The sequence below is a fragment of the Parambassis ranga genome, chromosome 18, assembly GCF_900634625.1.
Source record: "Parambassis ranga chromosome 18, fParRan2.1, whole genome shotgun sequence".
Lineage (NCBI taxonomy): Eukaryota > Metazoa > Chordata > Actinopteri > Ambassidae > Parambassis > Parambassis ranga.
The window spans coordinates 1,676,238-1,698,951 of record NC_041038.1 but is presented as its reverse complement, the minus strand read 5'-3'; the positions used below and the strand labels follow the sequence as shown (position 1 = coordinate 1,698,951).

At 40.8% G+C, this 22,714-nt stretch overlaps 1 protein-coding gene across 1 annotated transcript; it reads right to left on the bottom strand.

The window, feature by feature from the left end:
• Positions 1-518: 518 nt before the first annotated feature.
• Positions 519-13,637, bottom strand: arsj (arylsulfatase family, member J). The gene is made up of 2 exons (XM_028429222.1): positions 12,942-13,637; positions 519-2,834 (listed from the first exon to the last, which is right to left on the bottom strand). The coding sequence occupies exons 1-2, from the start codon at positions 13,250-13,252 to the stop codon at positions 1,439-1,441; spliced, it is 1,707 nt and encodes a 568-aa protein (XP_028285023.1). The 5' UTR covers positions 13,253-13,637; the 3' UTR covers positions 519-1,438.
• Between the last annotated feature and the right edge of the window lie 9,077 nt (positions 13,638-22,714).

The window sequence follows — 22,714 nt, the reverse complement described above, 5'->3', positions numbered from 1 at the left end:
GCCAGACAGTTTCCTTCCTCACACTGAACCATCTGGAAAGTTGCCCTGAGAAAACAAAGTACAAACATTTACAAAAGAATACTTTGCAGCTGATTGGATGAACCATCTGCCATTCTTCAGTCATCACAGAGGAAACACAACAAGCAGCTGAGGATCCATAAGGGGCAGCTAGTGGTAACTTTTCTTAAACAGTTGTGATGCAGACTGAGGTTCTTGTAAGAATCCATCTGTCTCTTTGGGTTTTAGACTTTAACTTGTGTTTCTTGGGTGCCAAAAAACAGATGCATATAAAAAATATTGCACTCCATACAGTGCACTATAACTGATGAGGCAAGCAACTTTTAAGGGCTGCAAGAAAGCAGTGAAGTCTTTATCACCGGTAAGATCCAACTTTACTGTATTTTCCATAAAACGTACTTAGTAGCCTTACGTCAGGTTCTAAATATGAAGGAGATGTTAGAACCTTTCCAGTAACAAAAGTACTTATTGTCATCAGAAGAAAGGAATTGTGGCTGTAATAAATGCAAACCAGACAGACTGCAAACTGAAACAAAGCACTTTGTGTCTGGGGCTTTTATTTTGTTAGTTTGTCTTACATTCAGTTTGGCCTGGTGCCGGACCAAACATCTAAAAAGAGAGGGAACAAATTCTATTGTTCTAAAGTTTACACAGCCTGTGCTTTAAAAAAAAGTACATCAACTCACACGTCACATAAAAATCCTACATCTGTTCTCAAGATAGTGTAACGCTGCAATCAGCAACGTCATATGACTATGTCTTTTTTATTTCTCTGTCACCAAAATTTATGGCAAGTGTCGAGGGAGATTTATTTCCTAATAAAGTGAAACATGAATCTACAGAAACACTCCAAAAGGTGACAACAGTTCAAGCATGCAACACAATCTAGAAAAATAAACATTCTTTAAATGCCCCTGGCGTTGAACATGAGGTCGTAGTTGTGTCTGAGCACGGCAGTAGTGTTTTGAACAAGTGATCTTTTCCTTATTCTCTTGAGGCATTCAGAAAAGTCAAAAATCTTTGTTTTCCTACAGTTTATACTGGAGTCAAGTTAAAACTACCTGGAGTTAGTACATCTGATACAATGAAGAGGATTTGGAGCACTCAAACAAACTTATATGAGCTAAATCAGAATATAAACTTCGAAGTTCAAAGTCAGAATTCTGGGATTAAAGTCAGAATTTGGACCGTTCTTTTGAGAATTCTGAGGTTAGAGGTAGAAGTCTGATTTTTAAGTCAGAATTCTTGAATTAAAGGCAGGATCTCTGATTTCTGACTGAGAATGAATTCACTATAAAAAAAAAAATTTTCCTCAGAATTCTGGTGAGAATCCTCTTCTGTATCTGGCAAGACAATCCTGTAACAGGATGCATAAAATCCCTGAGAAAAGGCAACTGGAGTCTTTCACGAATATGGTAGACTACTCTTCTACCTTCCTCTTCAACTTTCTGTTCGATTTCTTTTTCCACTTTCTCTTGCCGAGATGGTTGGTGAATAGGTTGTGGTATCTCTCATCCTCTTCTTGTGCCTCCTGCTCATCTTTGTACCAGGGTCCCCATACGCCCCCATTGTACTGAGGGTTAGAACGCAGATCTTTTGCCGGATATCGTACCGGTACAGCAGTCTTATTGTACTGGGCTAGCCGCATTAGCATCTTCTTTACTATGTGAGGGTACCGCTGAGACAAGTCCACTCTCTCGTAGGGATCGGCTGTGATGTTGAACAGCCAGATTGATTTACCCCGGTCCCAACGCACACGTTCGTTGTGCCAACGATTGGTTAGGCGCTGGTTGGAGAAGGTCTGTGGGGGTACCCAGTCACTGTAGCCAGGCACCCCTGTTAGGAGCTTCCAGTGGCCCACCCGGAGCGCAGCCTGGATGGCTGTGTTCCATAAGCCGTACCCCGCCTTCCACGAGCCATTCTTTGCTTTAATATAAATTGGGTCAATATTATGAAGAATGTCCTGGCGTGGAGAAGGGTGGCCCTCACTGATTGCCTCCCAAACATCGTACCCATCCAGATTTAGATCTTCATCTAAAGTTCCCTCACCCAGTGTCACCAGTGTAGGGAACCAGTCTGTGATGTGGACCAACGATCGACATTTAGTCCCTTTGTTCACCAACAGTGGACTATGAACAAAGCCCACCGCTCTGATCCCCCCCTCCCAGTAGGTGGCCTTACTACCTCTCAAAGGCCAATTGCTTCCACCAACTAATGGCTGGCCCCCATTATCTGAGGAGTACACTATAACTGTGTTATCATAGTAACCGTAGCGTTTTAGGGCTAACGTGAGGTTGTGGATGGCTTCATCCAGGCAGGAAACCATGGCAGCATATTTACGGCGCTGTAGGTTTGGAATGCCCTTGTAGCGCTCGAGGTAGCGGGCAGGAACTTGCAGTGGCGAATGAACTGCCTGATAAGCTAAATACAAAAACAATGGCTGTCTGTGAGGGTTGTGGTTGGCCAAGATACCGATTGCTTTTCGAGTAAACATAACAGTAGAGTACAACCCACGGTCCTGTTCCCAAGCCGCCTCCTCCCCTTCATAGAGATCATAGCCACACATACCCGGACCTTCACATTTGTAGTGACTGTAGTAATCTCCGCTTCCTAGCAGGGAGCCGAAGAATGTGTCAAAGCCACGCTGGGTAGGAAGGCAGCCACGCTTGTAGAAGCCCAGGTGCCACTTCCCAACCATGTGGGTGGAGTATCCAGCTTGCTTAAGCTTCTGGGGCAGGGTGACATTTTCCAGGGGTAGGCAGTTGGGCTGAGTAGCTCGGATGATGGAATGCTGAAGTCCCGTATGGATCTGATACCTAAAAAAAACACAGATATCGTCCTATCAGACACAGGAGCAAAGAGATTCGGAAATACTGCTGTATTTTCATTTTTTTCCTATTATATAGCAGCTAATAATATTCCAGACCATTCACATGCAACTGTATGATATTTCAATTAAATTATTTAGGCACAAATAATTGAGTGCAAACATAATTTTATGACACTGAAGACTGGACCTCCCCACAATAGAATCTTCTCATTGCCCAAATAAATCCAATAATACATCTAGTCACACAAAGAATATTTGTACTAGAAATTACACACGGATATGCTACTCAATACAATTCTAATTACAGTGGCTTCAGAGAAAGCTGAAGAGAAAGAAAACACATGCAGTCTGACAGAAAAGCACTACACAAGGCCAGACAGGAAAAGAAGTTGTGACAGAGAGCTGATGATGCTGGGCCATATTGGCAGCCAGCTAACACGGCACCATGGATAAGTGAGAAGCATGTTCTGAGCACTAAACTTGTCTTCTTAGATAGAAGGGGGAGGATTTCATCCATTTAAGAGAAAGAAAACTCTACTCAGCTTTTATTGCTACTTAGTACAAAATGACCACATTTCATAACAACTGCAGGAATTTAAGAGAAACGTTTATGAGTTCCAACTAAGAGCAAATACTCCACCCACAGTTTCTGACTCTCCCAAGCCCATGCCACATCATCAGTAATAGAGAACATCACCAGTAAAGTCAAAGTGATGTAAAAGCTCACAAGTGTAAATAGTAATGTCAGTACTTTTATGAACGGTAGGAGATACATCTGCTAAACTCATCTATGGGTTAGTTCAAATACTAATTTCTTTAAATGCTCACTGTGTGGTAAGCAAGGCAAATATCAGTCACAGATTCTACCACAAACTGAGGATCTTAGTAAGCAAGTAGCAGTTAACATGTTGGTAGAAGATCTTTGCTGTAATTTTTAAGAAAAATACAATTACTGAACTAGTAAAGTGTTTTAGAACAAATTACCATAAACCAAACATCTGCTTCCAGGTCTCCTCGCAGGTTGCTGGAGCATGTAGTATTGGCCAAAAAACTGATTTATGTTGGTCTCTACAATTAGGCAAACTATGTGGAAAACTTTGAATGATAGGTTGGTGTCATCACCATAGACTGTATATAACTATTAGGTTCTCACAAAGATCGAGTAGCTGAGGTGGTCAGTCATCTGCTTTAAGTAGCTTTAAGTCTTCATATAATTAACTTAAGTGAGATTTCACTGCAGAACTTATTTACAGGCACAGAAATCTTTGTAAGCTCAACTCACTCCATACTTCTCCTCCCATATTTGGATTAGCTGAGACATAGGTGCACTCAGACATGGCAAAAAATTGCAGTGGCTGTTTCAGCTCATCAACGAGGATCATGTGGTGCTCCATAGTCATCCAAGAATCATTGTTCGGTTTGAATGGTGTGTGTTCTGACACACACTGGATCCAATCATATTATTCACTTCACTTTCACTTTTGGTCACTTTTGGTCTACCAAAGGTATGTTTTGAATGATATCCAAATGCTGGACCCGTGTAGGCCTCTAATCCAATCATGATCTTTGAAATGATACTCTACTTACTGTAACTACAAATGCAGTCAAATAAACCCAGTGAGGACTGGGATTAGTGGTCTGACCAAGCCAACTTTGTCATTATTGCAACTGCAGTTCAGATGGGGCATCAGAGACAGCTCTCAGGAGATGACATTAATAAGCTCTGACTTCACTTCTGTCTGACTCCACACGTCTGCTTTGAGTGAAAGGAGAGACACCCGGGGTATAGGAAACTAATGACCAGATGCTTCTTCACCTCCTCCCTCACTCACTCCTGAGGTTAGCAGAGTGGCGTGAACTGTCACCACTGAAAGGGAGTGAAAATAAGTGGCAGGTTTAGGGTTTCCACCATGGAGAAGAAGAACGTGAGCAGGTTTAGCAAGTCATTACTCCCTTAAAAGTCCTTCAAGGTTTAAACCAACATGTGTGTTCCAAACACAGCAACAAAAAGTGATTTAAAATTCCTACCCCACAACCAACAAAAACAAGATGCTATGAACACACACAGTACAACACACACATACAATATAACTCAGGCCATCAGCTTGTATGTGAGCCATTGTATAGCGGTTTTTCTTCAGTGTTTGTATGTATGTACATATTAGAGGTGGAACGGTTCAGGAAAAAAATCAGAACCGTTCGGTACACGTGTTTCGGTTCGGGGCGTATGTTCTGTTCGGTTCTGGACATGCACATCAAGTAATACAGGGAGGTGTTTTTACCACAGCATCTAGACGAGTGTTGGCAACTTGGCGTCTCTCTCTACATTTGGCGGCTTTTCAAAATTTTTCTTTAACAAAAGCTACTAGTGACTCTCTCTGGTGACTTTTGGAGACTGACGTGAAATCATTCTGCAGTCAGGCTACTGTCCTCGACAAGCAGCGACCATGAGCTCCTCCCCCGCATCAACGCATTCACAGCCGGTCAGTCACTGTGGCTTCACGCAGCAGAGACCCACACCACTCTGCGTCCAATCTTGCGCAAAGCTGCCGAAGGTCCCGTCAGTGCTTACAGAGCAGGATGTAAATAGCATATTTCATTGGCAAAAATAAAATAAAAACACGGACATCAGTAACGTTAGCTTAACGTAGCGTAGTCATAGAGTTCAGTCTATCCAACTAGCATGTAATGAGCAACGGTGGGCAAAGCAACACACGTTCTCTGTCCGACGGTGTGTGTCTGTGTGTGTCTGTGCATGTGTCTGTGTGTGTACGCACATCGGGTCTCTGTGCGCAGACAGCAGCGCAGACAGAAATGACATGCTGCCATGCAAATAAGATAAATAACATGAGCTGTTTAGTTTGGTTAATAAAAGAACAAGGTGTAGACCTGTTGTATAGGAAAGGTTATCTTAAATGGCTTCTGTTATGATCTGGTGCTATATAGAAATTAAAAAGAAATAAAATTGACTTGACCTGATATAATGATATGGGAAACACAGAACTGATTCTTAAATATGTTGAATGTTGGATAAATAGGCTATGTATTTTATGCTCATCTGGTATTTCCAGTGTTAAAAGTAGAAAAAACCTCAACATTGTACACTGCACAATACACAATCCTAACCCTAACATGTCACGTAAGGAGATGCTCAAACACCACATACCCTATATGTACATTCCATACAGTCTCAGGTTTACGGAAGCGCTGAACTGCCACAGTAGAAAAAAAAATTTAATCACTACCTCGTTATAACGTCAAATGCTATCATGTTATAACGACATATTATCTTGTTATAACGACATATTAACTCGTTATAACGTCAAACCGTATCTCGTTTTAACGTCAAAACTTATCTCGTTATAACGTGATAAGACGCTATGTTGTTATAACGAGATACATTTTATTGCTGTAATAAAAAATGAACTGTTTATAAGTAGCCTAACCTAGCCGGTTTGCTGCTCACATCGGAAAATGACTCATTTACAAGATTTAATTAAAAAGTTCTATTTCATGCTTAGATTAAGCCATGGGGAGATTCTGTCCTTACTGCGCACAGATCAGCATACTGATCACAGTATCGTCCACTGTGCAGCAGCAAACCGGTTAGGTTAGGCTACTTAAACAGTTCATTTTTTATTACAGCAATAAAATGTATCTCATTATAACGAGATAGCGTCTTATCACGTTATATCGAGATAAGTTTTGACGTTATAACGAGATAATATGTCATTATAACGAGATTATATGTCGTTATAACGTGATAGCATTTGACGATAGTGATTAAATTTTTTTTTCTACTGTGGCAGTTCAGTGCTTCCGTACAGGTTGGCAATTTCTATTAGATAAATAATGTTGCCATTTGAGAAGTGTCAAAAATGATATAATTATTACACAATAATTTGCATCATACAAATTGTGTACAAATTCTTTGGGTTGTTGTGACTGAATTCCTTCAGCTGTTTGACTCAGGGATGAACTGCCAAACAAATTGGTGGCCAAAAGTCAACTTTTGTGTGAACCTCCTATGTTTTTTCTGTCTGTCAGTCTGTTCTTTAGAATAAGGTGGTACCTGGTAGGTGTCTGTGTTATGTTTTAAAGGGCAAAAGGTGGTTGGAGGACCTAAATGCGTAAGGTGATGAAACTTAGCAAAGAGAAAATGAGTCTTATTAAACGTAAAAAAAGACACAATAAACGAAAGTGAAACAAACCATAGGCAAAGAATGCAGCACAACAGGAGGGGAAACAGACGAAGATCATAGACAAACTGACAAAGACCAAGGCAAAGTACAAGACTTACATACAAAAAAGGTTAACAAGATACAGGTGAAAACAATAAGGGCAGGGCATGTAACTACATAGGAAGGGAAACATAACAAAGAGAGACACACAAGAGAACCTGACAGAATAAAACAGGAAGTAAGGCAGAGGAACATAAAACCAAGAATAAACCAAACACAATAGCTATTGGTAAAAATCACTGTGCACATTTGTGTTGGATTAAGGAGATTATAGGCATTATACACTGCCACAACCATACTTAATGATCATGGTTGCCAAACCATCTCTGCATCTGGCACATCAAGTCACCGCAGACTCTGCAGATGTTAAGGATTTGGTGTGAGTGGTGCTTGTCTGTATGAATTTGTCTGACAGCTCAGCACCCCTGCTGACCAGTTTCCTCAGGGAATCCCTGACCCCTCACCCACCTCATCAATGCCAGCTGCAGGTAGCAGAGGCCCTCCTAACCCATGTGGGGGTCTGTGATGCCTCCCAAACTTGAAGGTATATTAATGAAAATGAAGGTATATTAAAGTGTTTACAACTCAACATAACAGACTGATTCCCACAAGATTTCAAATGTTAAGCTCACATGATAATAATATTGCACAACGCTAAATCCAAAACCTCAAATGAGACCACACCAACCCTGATGGGGGCCAGAGTGTTTTTGTTTCATGTTGCGTCGGGATGAATTTCTTGTCACTTGATGTTTTAGGCAAATACAAACAGGTAGAAGTCTGCCAACAAGTCCATGGACCAGAATGATTCTGGGATAGGCTCTAAACTGGAGGATCAAAAATATGTGGAGCAACAAAAATGGTGGTCTATTCTTTTCTGTATTTACATAACAGACTAACACAACTCCATCATGACAGGCCTCAGACTCTAGCTAGCTGCTAACCCATGGGTGGTTCACACCAATCAAAGTCAAATGAGGTAGCACTGATTTTACCTTTTATACACATATTGTCCTGACCCAGTGTACATTTAAAAGGACATGAAGATCTGACCCCTACTTCTGCAGCTCTTGTAGGTTTGGTGGTGTTCACATACCAAAAGGTTACAGCCATGTAATAGGAATGTCATGCTATGTGCACCCTGTGATCCCTCCACAAATCAGTCAAACCAGATTCAGGTCTTGATGGAAAACTCTACAAGGTGGAGTGCAAAGACTTTCAACATACCTCTGTGTTGTTTCTCTTTGACATGTGAGGGGTCCACAGGGGAACTAGGACTTGACTTTGCAGGTTTTGGGGCACCTGAAGGACACTTTTAGGTCTGTTGTATTTATGAGGTCTTAGAATAATGACTGCAGGCCTCTGGAGATCTTCCCCCCTTCTCTGGTGCCCCTTCAAATGTCCAGTATGACTGATTTATGGGTTCTTTTAAAACTAAGCGGGCCAAGAATGGGCAGAAGGAGCACAGGGACCAAAGCTGTAATAGCCAGGCATTTCTGCATCCCTTACCTAGCAGGAAATCAAGCCACATACAGGCAGGAAAACACTTCCAGCAGACAGCGGTTCTCTTCCATATCTTATCACATGCAGCACTGCTGTATTCCTGGACTAAAAATGCAGAGTTGTGCTCTTAAATGGCGCTATAATCATGCTATTTTCTTGGTTTATTTACCTTACTGCTGAGCCAAAGGCCAACAAATCACACACACCATTAAACTCGAATCACAGTGAGCAGGCAATCGCTTAAGTCCCACAAGACAAGTGCATTGGCCACCACTCCAGCCACTGAGGTTGTGGAGGTTCCCAAGCAAGACCTGCAGCCCAGGCCGGGGCCTTCCTTTCTGTTTCTGCTCCACGTCTTCCTCACATATGGTTCCAATAAGCGGCCCTATCCCCCACACTGCATTTAATCAAAGTCAGCCCCAGAGTAGTTCATCTTACTTAGCTCGTCCTTTCGGCAGCCTCTTCATTTACTTTCCTTGCTATCTCCTCAGTTTAACTCATTCCTTGGCCTTTGTTTCTTCTCTTTTTTTCAATTAAAAAACCTTGCCTATTGGTCAAACATTAACATGCTAGAAGTCTGGACTGCAGGGTGAGGGAGGGAGGTGAACAGGTGACAGCTCATTGAAGCAGGGTGACTGAGAGGCTATGGTGGGTGTGGGAGAAGTGCAGATAGATGGAGGCATAGCAGGGTGGAGGAGCATGAACAACCCTAAATGTAGTTCAGGGAAGATTCAATTCCAGAGAAGAACTAGAGCCAAACCAATACATCAATCTAGCCAATATTTGTCTATCACAGACAGAACCCCATATACAACGTAGATTTTTTTATGCTTTGATTTCTGTATTATTGCAATTATCTTTTGGTTTGTACATGATTTATGTGTGGTATCCAAGTTAATTTGCTATCAATTGTAATTCCAATTAATTTATTTTCAGTTACCCTTTCTAGGGTTCTAGTTTGCAAACTTATGATGCCAGTCACAGTGATCAAGCTGCTGCTATCTGGTCAACAATAAAACTACATGATAACACAATTTTGATAAAATTTCATTTAATTAAAACAAGTCTTTGCTTGAGAGGAGACAGAGACGTTTGAGCATGTGTAGCCAATAGAAAGCCTGGTGTGGACATAATGAAAACAAGATTAAGACCATCTGTATGATACTGTATACCTCTTTCTGACATCTGTTCTGTTCTGTTCTGTTCTGACAGCTAGCATTTGTCGACATAATACTTAGCTGACCAAAAGTCAAGTGATAGGTGCAAAGAGTCAGAGATTCAGTTACTGATACAGCAGCTAAAATATAGGAAACATGCCAGAAATCCACATGCTGGATCTGACTGGGCAGGTAGGTGACCTGGAACATTCAATCTTTCACACTCCTGAACTGTCTTAACAAAGTTACTGAGGAACTCCATCGTCATCTCAAAAATGTAGTATAGTTTTACCATGTCAGGTACACATTCCTCAAATATACCTTGCATTTTTCAATTTTAAGGATTGCCTGAGGGATCAACCTCTGCCCCTCTTTTGGGAATCCACCACCAGTGATTGTGAAGAATCGGTGGGAGGCAAAGAGCACAAGTCCGAAGTTGAAAGACTTTAACCCTCTAATCTCATCAGCGCAACCTTAAAAAGCCATATGTGTTAAAATATTTCTGAAGTTTCTGAAATAGAAATCTTTTCTCAGGCTCCTGTTGCTAGAAGGTGAACTTGCTCTGCTACACTTTCACCAGCAGCTGTTCACAACAGCCTGTGTAAATCTGTCAGGGCACTTTAGCGCTTCTGTCTTAGGTTTGGTAACCTTACCAATATCAATAATGTTAAACAGATTATACAGATTAAAGGGTCATATGAAAACATAACACATATCTTATCCTATATAATTTATCCAAAGGCGCCTTGTTGTAAACAGGAGGCATCTTTAGTCCTCACCGCACAACCAAAGCCTTAGCTGGAGTAACCCGTGACACTCTAGACCTGCTTCTTAGCTAGTGCATTCTGGGAAAGCTCACATAGATCCAACTCTATGGCTCATGAATGGAAACAAAAAGGTGCAAAGTTGAGTGTATGAAGCATAAGTTGTTAACATGGGGTCATTCATTAAAGGTAGGGTAGGAGATTTCCATTATCCACATTATGGCTTATTCATGTAAGGAGGAATCCCTGCTTTTCCCCAGTTTTTCCCATAATCCCTCTTGTGGAAAGTGCACTTTGCGCTCCACTTGTGTTACAGCTGAGGTGGAAGAGTTAGGGCAAGACACTAATCTGTCTTTCAAGCATTCTCATTCCCATTCTGGATTTCAGTTTTTTGTGCTACCAAAACTATTCCTCTTAAAAATAATGACAATCAGTAATGTTTACATTTATTATTTATGTAATATGTTATACAGAAAGACAGCCTGTCCATCAGAGTGACAGCTGAGTGAAAACCACCACTGCAAAGACATTCATAATAAATTTGAGTTCAGAAGCAAGTGGTCACCATGGTAACCAGCCTAAACAGCCTGTAAAAAAAGTTAATCAGGCTCTTATGAAGTGCTGATGTTTTGGAATCAGCCCTTTTGATTCTTGCCTCGACAAGTCTGAGCTAGTGGGCCAGAAAGACTTGACATAACTTGAAGCTTTAATGAGCGTCCAGCTGACACACTGCTGATCATTTAATGCTAACACATGGACGGATTGTTTTCTCTCAATCAATAAACACACACACACACACAGCAGAAAAAGGAGGAGGTGGCTGCACTTTTTCTTCTTTTTTCTTCTTCTTTTCTCATTATTTTCTTGGACCTGGGCCAAAAACCACCAGCAAGCCTCTCTTTAAAGAAGTGGAACATATGGTTGGAGAAGCCCTGCAGAGCTACATGTACAAAGAAGGAAACTGCTGATATCAAACATTATATAAGCAAAGCCAGAACACTGATACTGTAATCTGGCCTCGCCCTCTAACGTCACTTTCTTTTTTCTGGCACCCCATGAATCACACACTGGTTACTAAGGCAACATTGCTGCTCCCTCATGGGTGGTCACAAGCCTACCCACAGATTTAGAGTTAAAAAGTGTGGGCTTTATGATTCCTGAACATGTGCCTAATATGTGAAGGGGGAATTATAACCTCTTTCTTAATTGCGAAAGTGCTTCATGAGTTGAATCAGCCAATCAAAACAGTACTTGACATGCAGGGCAGAAGGCTCAGAAAGCTCATCTAACACTTACCTACTACACACAGTTACAGAGACACTTACATGGATCTTTGGGAAATCGAGCACTGATGACAACAAAACTACAACATGATATGATATCATTCCGTTATTAATTGAGTGGACCTGAAGCATCACTCAAAGAGGTCACGCCTAAGTATCCACTGGAGGAACTGCAGTTTTGGTAAGCCCTGAAGGCTGCCACTTTATTATAGTGTATACACAGTCAAGCACTTCTTAATAATATTGCCAAGAGCACTTACATCTGATATATGACATGCATTCCCAACTAATACATTTTACTCATATGGTGATGGCATACATACAGTCTCTGGATATATGAAGCTCTGTAAATCTCATAGTAATATGTATACATGTATATACATAGAAGATATCTATAGGGTTGGTTTGTATTATATTCTTATACGAAAATATATTCAATAAAGTGTTAAGATTATTCTCCCTAAGACATCTGATATACATATATCTTTTACACACATAGAAACATGGCTACATAAATACATATGTATATGGCCTTGATATATAAGCCAAATAATATAAAGCCTAATATATAAAGGTATATTTAAACTTATAGTATGAATAAATTGTATGTTTGTTAATATGTACACCCAAAGGGTTTTACTTCACATATGGACAAAGAAACGACAACTTTAACCGGATGATATTTCTAATATGTACATGTACCCTTTGTTCATAGAAAGGCATGATTTAAAGTAGAGGAGACTGTTAGATTTCCATGAAAGCATTAAACTATGAATTCATTCATTCATCATTCTCGCATCCGCTCATCCTGGCAGGCTGGCAGCAGCCTTACTTAAATTCATTTATGGATATAATGTCTTGTATATTTTAAGTTACTTCTTTTGTTTGTGATGTTTCTTTTGTTATTTTAAGAATATTTCAAAATAAAAGCCGTGAGACAGGAAGCTGACATCAGGATGCCCTACTAACTGTCACAGCTGAAAAAAACACATGAGGATTTTGACTTTGAAGAAATAACGGCTTGTGTTGGATCACCTGATTTTAAGTCTTCTAAGTCCCCCCTGGCGCACCCTGGACCCCTTAATAACTTTAATCCCTCAGAGAGCGGCTGCTGGAGGATCAAAGCAGCGGCCCTCACGCCTTACCTGCCGGTCATGAGTTGGCTCCTGGACGGGCTGCAGAGTGGCTGCACGTAGTAATTCTCCAGTTTGACTCCCTGCGCTGCCAGCCGGTCCAGGGTCGGTGTTTTGATCTCGGAGCCGTGGTACCCAACATCCCGGAAGCCCTGATCATCCACCAGGATAAAAACGATGTGCGGCTGAGAACTCGGTTTACCAAACTCGTTCCCTCGGTTGCGGTGCTCCGCGTTCCAGTTTTCCCACGACATCTGAACGCTCCACGTCTGAGAAATGATGAAACTGAGGAATAAAGTCACCGGCACCAACAAGATAAACATGTTTCAGGCAGATCAAGACCCACTGGAGAGGTTAGTGTCGGTCCGTGCAGCGCAGTCTGCGGCCGGCGGTGTGTTGCACATGTTCGGGGGGAACAGCAACACTTGGAAATCGGGTTCGCATCGTGTTCAGTTCCTCACAGTCTTCTGACAGCTTCGCGGTTTGTGGGGGAAAAAAAGAGGCGACACATAAAGTGATTCCACGTGGAAACTTCTAAAAGCTACATCTCCAAAGTGTTCACAGCGGTATAAAAAAACACAGCCCCACGAGGTTTGTCACTGCACACAGCAGCCTGTGGACTTTTTGTCTCCCCTAGAGACTTCACAGCAGATGTCCATCCTGTCACACAGCGGTGTCTGCGAGCCGAGAGCGCACGGAGGACTGAGTCCAAACACTGGATGTGTCCAGGAGGAGGCAGGTCCATGCGTACGTCCCCCTGCACACTGCAGCTCCGTGACGCATTCAGAAGCAGCTCGTAAAGACAGGCTCCGCGCTGGCGCCAGCGCTGTACATGCAGCTAACAGGTGCTAAAAACACAGTCTATCACATTAATAGAACCCAAAACCATAGGTGGGAAAAAGTCTTTCTATTATTTAAGTAACCTGTCATTCAAGAACTAAATCTTTAAGCCTAAATGGATTTTATTACCCGGTATAATGCCAAAATTAACACCTATTGCCAAAACTTGAAGTAAATTATCATCCAATACATTACATAATTATTCAAGTCACGTGACTTGAGTCCTCAACCATGCACCCAATCACATTTCTTACCAAAAATGGTGATTTTTTTAGGGTCCCTTTTCCGCCTATTTAAAATCCCAATTTGCAGCAGAGGAAATTTTTAATTTAATTTAATTTTTATTTGCATATATAATTATCATTATTGCGTGTATTTTGCTTATATTGAAAATGGAGTTAGAGTTAGTCCCTTTGAAGGCAGCAACAAAGCTTAATAATGTCACCTTTTCACCAGTCATCACCTTCTCATGCTAACTGCATGTGTCATCACTGATTAGATCATACTGGAAGACAGTTAAATCTATTGACTTTTGTATAGAATAGATCTGTTTTGTAGACCATCTTAGCATTTTGTTATTCTCTTCTGTATTTACACGTCTGAAAGTGGACATTTGATTTCTGTGCTGGCCAAGAGAAGAGGGACATAAATTACAGGGACACAGATAGACACCTTTCTGTACACAGTTGACGACTGACGCTAAGATTGTTTGTACAAGTTGAAGAAGCACATAAATAAATTTAAAACCTAAATTGTCTTTTTTATTTATGACTCTATTTAAGAGCAGAAACTCCTACTTGGTGTAGATCATCTGAAGGGTTTGAGACATCGTATTGATCGCTGACAGCTTTTTGGCCAGAATGGGCACTGATACCATAACCTTTGGTATAGATGCGCATCTACAATTCTTGTGTCAGCTGGTTTACCCAAGCTTTTTTATTTGACCACAGTAAAACCTACTTGTGGTAGAAAGTGGTATTGCACAACATGACACATGCTAGCTGTTTAGCATGCTTTTACAAATTGTTCATTTTTAGACATGAATTACACACATAAATACACTGACACCAAACTGCTGCGACATAATGATAATTTGTATCATTTAGACAAGAATAGTCCCACAATAATGTTTTATAATACATATTTACTCATTTAATGAGAGCTAAGACTTAATAACAAGACTTATTATATTATTAAAATAGTATTGCTAGTTTTCCCTTGGTTTTTACCTTTGTGGTGACCATTGAGACCGATCCATCAGATGTACATTTGTTCACAATTCATAGTTTCCCAAAAATATATGCAAAGGCTGCAAATTAATCATTTTATTTTTATATACATATAACAGAATAAATCTTTTTAATCTAAATTTGTTGATCTGTAGGTAGGAAAAATAGACATTATACCTAAAAAATCAAGGAAGTTTGCATGTGTCCATGTCATGTTTGTGCAAATATTGAAACATGTTAAAAATACAACTTTAGCTTTATCTACCTGAAGGTGTTTGTTGGCTGTCAGGTGATGCAGCAGCAGCTTCTACCTGGTTCACATCTATAACTGCCTATGTTAGCTTGCTGTATAAAGAGGCCTGCTGTGAGTCACTGAATTGAGCAGGAGGTGTTGGAAGAGGGGCTGTACAGTGCTGCTGTAAAAGACCCTCACATGCTGGAACGCTTAGCACATGCACGACATGCACAAACACAGCCTATAAGCCAGTCTTGTACAGATGTAAATAATTTTCCAGCTTAGAAAACACAGTTGACAGATAGGAGGGTCCAGAGCAAACAGCACGCAGGAGAGCGTCTCCAGCAAGTCTATGCATGCCACTAGCATGAGCATCACTTTATGAATCACTGCAGTGCACGGTGGAATGAAATGTACTAATTTTCTCATCCTCCTCTCTGGCACAGTCATTGACTCAAATTCCATTCATACTGGAGAACTCAGCATTGTAGGAGGTACTGTTCCTTAGTCATGCTGTTACAAAGAAGCGGATATAACTAATCTAAATGTGACCTCAAGTGATCTGACTTCCTCAAGGAGCTGGGTGAGCTCATCATGTCACCACTCATCACCACAGCCCACTATTAGTAAATGTGGCAGAGAAAAAACCCAATGACCCAACGGATACCAGGTCCCCCTCCTTTTCCAAGAACCTCGTTGTGTTTCTGGATGGTTGCATAAAAGTGGGAAAGTGCCCACAAACACAGCTGCCAAACCCCCACCCTGCCCCTCCACCCACACTTATGCAAACTGGCAGGGCACTAGTGAGAGGTAATGCATACCTAAAGAGCTGTCCTCCACTGTAAAAAAAACCTCTGGAATAGAGAGATACTTATATTTCAGCTAATGAAATTCCAGACATCTTTTTAATGCTGCGAAACCATGTCAGAATACAGTGTCTAAGAAGATGCTGTCAGCATCTGAAGGACATTTTTGAAATGTATTCATGACCCCAAAACAATGATTAAAAACTGTTTGCTGTCTGTTTTCTATTACTATTTTTTTTTGCTAGTTCATCAGGCTGTAACACAAATGAACATTAGCTAGCTGACTAAGCAGCACCACCAAAAATCTGCATTCTGTAGCTTGATAGCTCTATCACGAGGCTATGAACATTAACTAGCTGTAACTGTAGTATAGGACTTGCAGTGCACTTACTTAACTTACAGTTATAACTTAATGATTTCTTTATGATGTTATGATTTCTTCATACTAAAGCAATCTTAGGCCTAATCTTCCACTGAATCTATATAAAAATAAAAATCCCAATACACAATCAAACTAAAGAATCCTGAGTCCTGACATGGGCAACAGTCCCTCCAATTGTTGAATATTGGCAGATGGTTTAAATTGTGCCTGGTGGACAACACGTACCCACCCTAGGGTTATTTCCACAATTGCTGTTCTCCCCTCTGGAATAGAGAAGGATTGTTACACAACAACAGAGGAAAATTCACATTTCAGCTAAACAATAAAGCATTCTGTATTTCATCAGGAGCTGCAGGCTTCCTTCTGTTTGGGACCTACAACTTTCTTTGCCAAGTATGAGCTACAGCAACATTTCCATTCATACAAAGAAAAAAAACTAAAAACTTCCTTCCAGTGTAAAAAGCTTTAACCCTTTGGTCCACTTACGTTTAAGTATGTCAGCGTTACCATGCACTCCTGAAGTGTAAGTCACTGACCCCAGAGTGTAAGGAGAGTCAATGCTGAAGTGTTGACATGGAGATTATACATTGCCCACTCAGGCTGTGTTATTGTGACAGACATTCCAGAGTGAGTGGAGGGGCAGGTGGAGCCTACATAGCTGCAGCACAGTACCTGTTGTCTCAGCACAGATAAGCCCGGATCAGGTGATAGAAGGGGAATGTTAACTATGTTAAAGATCTGATTGTTGAGATGCAACAGTCCCTGTGTTAGCCGTTACAAAAAAAGGCACAGACAAACTTACCATACTTCACCTTTAACAAGGAATTGTTTAACAAGGAATTGTTTTTGTCATATGGTCACAAACATTATATAGCATATCATCTTTAAAATACACCATCACATTTTATAGTGTTGTTCAAAAGTTAATTTTTAATTACATGTGTTTGCATAAAACAATAAAAATGATTGTGAACTGTTATTTATATTATTTATATAAAACATAAACAAGTACTGTCTTTCCCTCTTGTCATTGTGTTAACACCTGAATGTTCCAGAGCAGCAAACTGTCAAAACATCTGTTTTTATAGAGGTCTGTACACCTGCTGATGATCAATTCATCAAGGATTGATCATCAGTAGCACCCGCTGCAGCTCAACTCATCAAGGGTTAATGATCAGCAGCACCTGCTGCAGCTCAACTTGTGAAATCCTATAGAAGCAGTAAGTTACTTAGAATCCGGGTTAAGACTGTATTTAACATGAGGTATACGTAATTTTTACACAACTGTTATCAAGAAATCATGGGTCATATATGCTATTTAAAAATCACCCACTGGTGTCATTTCTTTGTTGATGGCCGTCTTAAAGGTTTAATAAATTAAGTGCTTGGAGTCAGTTAGCAATGTCCTTCATCATCAGAAGCTTGCATTGGCCCCTTTTAAGCTAACATCGTGTAGATATTTTGGATAACTGTCCATCAGTGTCTTATAAGTTAGATGTTTTAGGAAATTCATTTCATGTTACATACAGTTTTTTCTTCATTGTTAATGTGAACAGACTCTACTCAGGGGAAAATGGAGGCTAATTGCCTGCTCACTTATCTCAGTATCGTCCTGGTTCTGTTTTGTACGTCTTCTCTGCATCTCATTGGAAACATATCCATTCAAGCAGACCATCTGGAAACAACTTATTCCTCCATTATACCAATCCACTGAGTCAGCTGATCCCCCCCCTCCATGCAAAGCCTATGTGATCTTTTAACCTTTCAGCAGATCCCCTCCAAATAAAATGTCTGGTGGGTGTTAAAAGTTATAATGAACAGCAGGCGCTCCCAACAAAGAGTGATTAGGAAAAACAACAGCACAGCGCTCCACAACAAATTAGCAGCCAGCTCCGGCTCCTGGGTTTTAAAGGCCTGACTGTGCAGAAACAGGCCGTATTGCTCACATTTCATGTCTACCAGTCATTTCAGTTCAACTATAACTTGCACAGTTTCAGACAAAGGGGAGAATTGTTAAGAAGATGTCGCCATGTCTTGGGCAGATTTGAATATTTTTCATTAACATGAAAGTCAGAGGCGGCTGCTTGATGTGGACGGCTGTAACACAATCTTAAAATCATATATGCATTATCATCTTCATCACATCTACAATCCCAACCTGCTGCTGACTGCTTTGTGTGTGTCAGACATGCCCCGGCACAGAAGCTGAAAGAAAACTAGGCCCTGTTTGTTCCTGCTTGGCTGACTGGAAGCAAACGTTTCTCTCCAGATAGACTCGCTGTCTGTTTGGCAGCCATTATATGCTGCTAAGGTGAATGAGAACAAGAATTCTTACCTTTCACCACATAGTGGATACCTAAAAAAAAGAAGAAGAAACAGGTTTCATATGTGCAGACGCTGTATGTTTTTGGTAGAAGAACAAGGGACTGTATAAAAATGAATTGGGTGTGGGTTTTTTTTCTTCATTAAAATAAAAGCAACAGCTGCTATTTTTACTAATAATGTTAAATTCTTTATAAGATCTACTGAACAGTTTATTAGTATTTAATGTCAAGTTAATTTTTTTTTATTTTTTATTATATATTTTACTTTATTTTGTATTATTTTAGTTTAGCTTAGTATTTTCAGCTTCATTTCATTTAGTTTTTCCAAGTTTAAGTTAATTCCTAGTGTTAATAATATTGACACGGTTTACTCAAATCATCTCAAACAGAAGCTAGATGAAAGATCTGTGCCTGCCTGAATCACTTTTTTTTTGTAAAATCTAAAATTCTAAAGAAGTCCACAGAAGCAGTTAGAGACATTACCATGTTGGTAGCTGCAATGGCCGCTTTGACACCCTGAGTGAGTACAGATGAAGGAAAGATAAGGACAAAATGATGAGCAAAGTAAAATCCTCCAAACAAACCGGGTGCCCCCTCACCTCAGGTGGTGTGTGTTGAAGCAAAGGTATGCGTGCTAAGTGGACACTCTTGTTTCATCTTTGACTTACAGATCCATAACACAGCTGGAGCGAGCCTGACTGCAACACAGGCCACAGAGGCCAGGAGCAGACAAAACAGATTGTGAGGGCAGATAGAGCATTTTAAAGGAATAGCTGAGCTTCATCCAAACATGTGACCATAAGGCTGTGGTCTGCCTGGCTTTCTGCTGTGTGCAGTCGAGCTTTGATGCTGTGTAAGAAGATAAAGATCCTGACTGTGTTAAAGGACATTCAAATGTTTTCATAAGCACCTCTGGTGGGTTTTCTCATGTAGGTTTTGAGATATGTGTCTTTGAGCCCTCAGAATTCAGATGTAACTTCCATCTGTAATGGCAAAATGAACTTAAACATACAGATTGGAATGTTCGATAAAGAACATTTTTTAATTATTCTTTATGCTTTCAAGCAAAATCTGACCCTCTGGTCCAGATGTGGACTCTGGACCAGCGGGGAATCTGACTCTATCACAGGTCACCTTGTTCTCAGACTTAGAACTGGTTGATTGCCAAAGTTTACAGAGGCAGGAGAATTTATTTAAATGCAACTGGTAAATTACAAACATTTTTGTTCCATCGTCAGCTTTAGATACCACTGGGAGTGTTTCATGAGCAGAGTGCTGCCTGTCAGGACCAGAGACTTCATGTAAAAAACATATAATATAATATACAGTGTATGTATTATGAGGGTGTTTGGACCCAAATGCAGACACAAAGGCTGAGGTGAACAAAAAGTGAGCTTTTAATAAAGCCAAAAGGTCAAAAACATAAAATCCCAGAATGCAAAGTACAAACCAAAGGAGTAAAGGGCAACTAACCGATTCAACAAGAGCAAATAAGTAAAAAACAAACCAAACCTAACGGAGATCAAAAAGGGAGGATGGAAACACACACAGGAACATGCCATGGATAAACGGACAGTCATTTTATAGGATCAACAAGCTAGATAATTAAGTTTGATTGATCATTGTGGTGGTTCTATATTTATAAAGTCATGATTTTGAATCTGTAGAAAGCTCATCTTTAGAGCTCATATATTATGAATAAAGTGATTGATCGAATGATCGACATGACATATTGGGTGGAGATGGCATTTTTGGGTTCTTTGAACAGCTCCATGCTTCCAACTAAAGTCATGGAAATGGGAATACTGGAGCCCACATACACACAGAGACTTCATGTAAAAAACATTTATATACAGTGTATGTGCTGGACTTCAGCCACTATATGCTATCAAGATCCGGCAGGAAGCGAAGAGGAGGATTGCTTTGTTAACCCTTTACAATTGTTTTCTCTTAGCTTTGTGCACACACACATAACGCAGTCTAATGCACAGTCTCTCATTCCTATTTGCATTGTAAGGGCATCAAAATAGACTAAGCAGAGCAGAGGGTGGGTTTTGAAACGTGCCGCAGTTGTGTCTAATGCTGGGTTCACACTGTGCGATTTTTAGTTGTCCCAGACAAAAGACGACCATCTCAGGAGAATCATAGAGATATCTGTGGTCGTGGCTCTAAAACAGTGGTCTTCACACTGTGAGACAGGTTTCACAATGGCCAATGTCGCACAGTGTGTCAGCTGCTACGACACGTCCGCATCCTCCTTTACGTACGTTGTAACCTGCGATCGCCTGCAGTAAATGGTTATCGTACAATCTGCATGCATCAAACTTGACGTCATACCAACGTTTATTAGATTCACGTCGCATAGTGTGTCATGCAAGGGCCTTATAAGATTGATAAAAAGTGTGCACCCTGGTGGGTCTCAGGGGTAAAGCACACCCTACCAGGCACCTGTGCACCACGATCCGGATGAGCTTTGGCCAATGTAGTCAATGGCTGCCGCTGCATGTCTCAGTGTCTGAGACATGCTGGGGTGTATTTTAAGAGGTGTCCAGGAGCAACTCTCAGCACTGTGTTACAAGTATGTGTCTTGGCAAACAGAATGTGCAGCCAGCAGGTCACACAGTCTGGGTAATTATTAAAGTGAAATACTAGGCATGTACTCTTGAAGGTCAATCCAATTTCTAATTACTTCACCTACCCCATATGTACTTAAATAGGAAGAAATTTTATGGTCACATCTTCCAGAAACCTGATCAGCTAATAAAAAATGAATGCTCTGCACAGTAAGATGTTCAGTTATCCAGGCCAAATCACATCAAAAATGTGAGTAAGATGTCTCTTAATACTGCAAGAGAGACAGATAGCAGGACACAGAACCTCATAAGTGAGAAGCCAACAGGGGTCTGATTCAGGGACCAACCTCAATCTAACCTTTGACCCCAATATATCTGGCCAGGCACTCACACAGAATAGTACTCTTGTGTTGAACACAAACACAGGTGAGCTAATATTCATACCTCTTTTCACAGCTACATTATGTCATAACCAAGCAGCTGCAACCCAACACCACTGACTGAGCAGCACAGTGTTAATAATTTGAAATACGATGACTGGATAATTAATAAGTCAGTGCCTCTGTGAGTTAAATCACTTCCACCCAGGCAACGCAATATCTATTAGTGTTAGCTTCTGTTGTTATTCCTCTGTTGGCCACGTGCACACGGTCCCAAGTGCAGCGCTCAGCTCGTGTAGCTGCTGTTTAATGTGTTATCCAGCTGGCTCAGATGACTGTATCAACAAGACCTGTTTTTGCTTGGTGCACTTTAAGCTAGCGTGACCCCCATCCCCCCACCTTAACAGGTCCCTCCAGCATACGGGAAAGCTATCTAAGAGAGTCCCCGCAGTAAGGGGCTAAAGCTTGCCATGGATTGCCAAAGTCCTCATTGGTGTTATAGAATTTTAACATCCACCAGAAGGATACAAGCATGACATGAACTGTCAGGTGACTCTTGAAGCCTGAGTGATGATTCTGGCATCAGGTCGGTGTTTTTCTTTGGTCAGAGGCCAGGTTCAGGTGGCCTCTGTGGCAGCGCTGAAAGGTTTATGGTTTTCTTTTTGTCCCAATTTCCCTTCTGGTATTAAAGAACAAATAAACATAAGAAAACTACTGCTAAAGGACAAAACAGAAGCTGGATGCTGAGTTTATTCTAGACCTGAGCCTGCTGCAGCTCCAGGTGGATCTGGAGGTCCCAATTTAACTCCTTGTGCAACATACTCTGGGGTTAGGATGTGTGTATTTTTGTTGATAATCCTCTGTTTCATCTGTGGACTGGGCTGCTGAAATGGGGACCTAAAGGTACTGCACCGGCTGGCAGATGTACACATCTCCTGCTAATAGAGCTAATAGTTAGGTGTAATGATGAAGCACTCACACAGGAACCAAATTAATGTTCTTGTATGATTATGTTG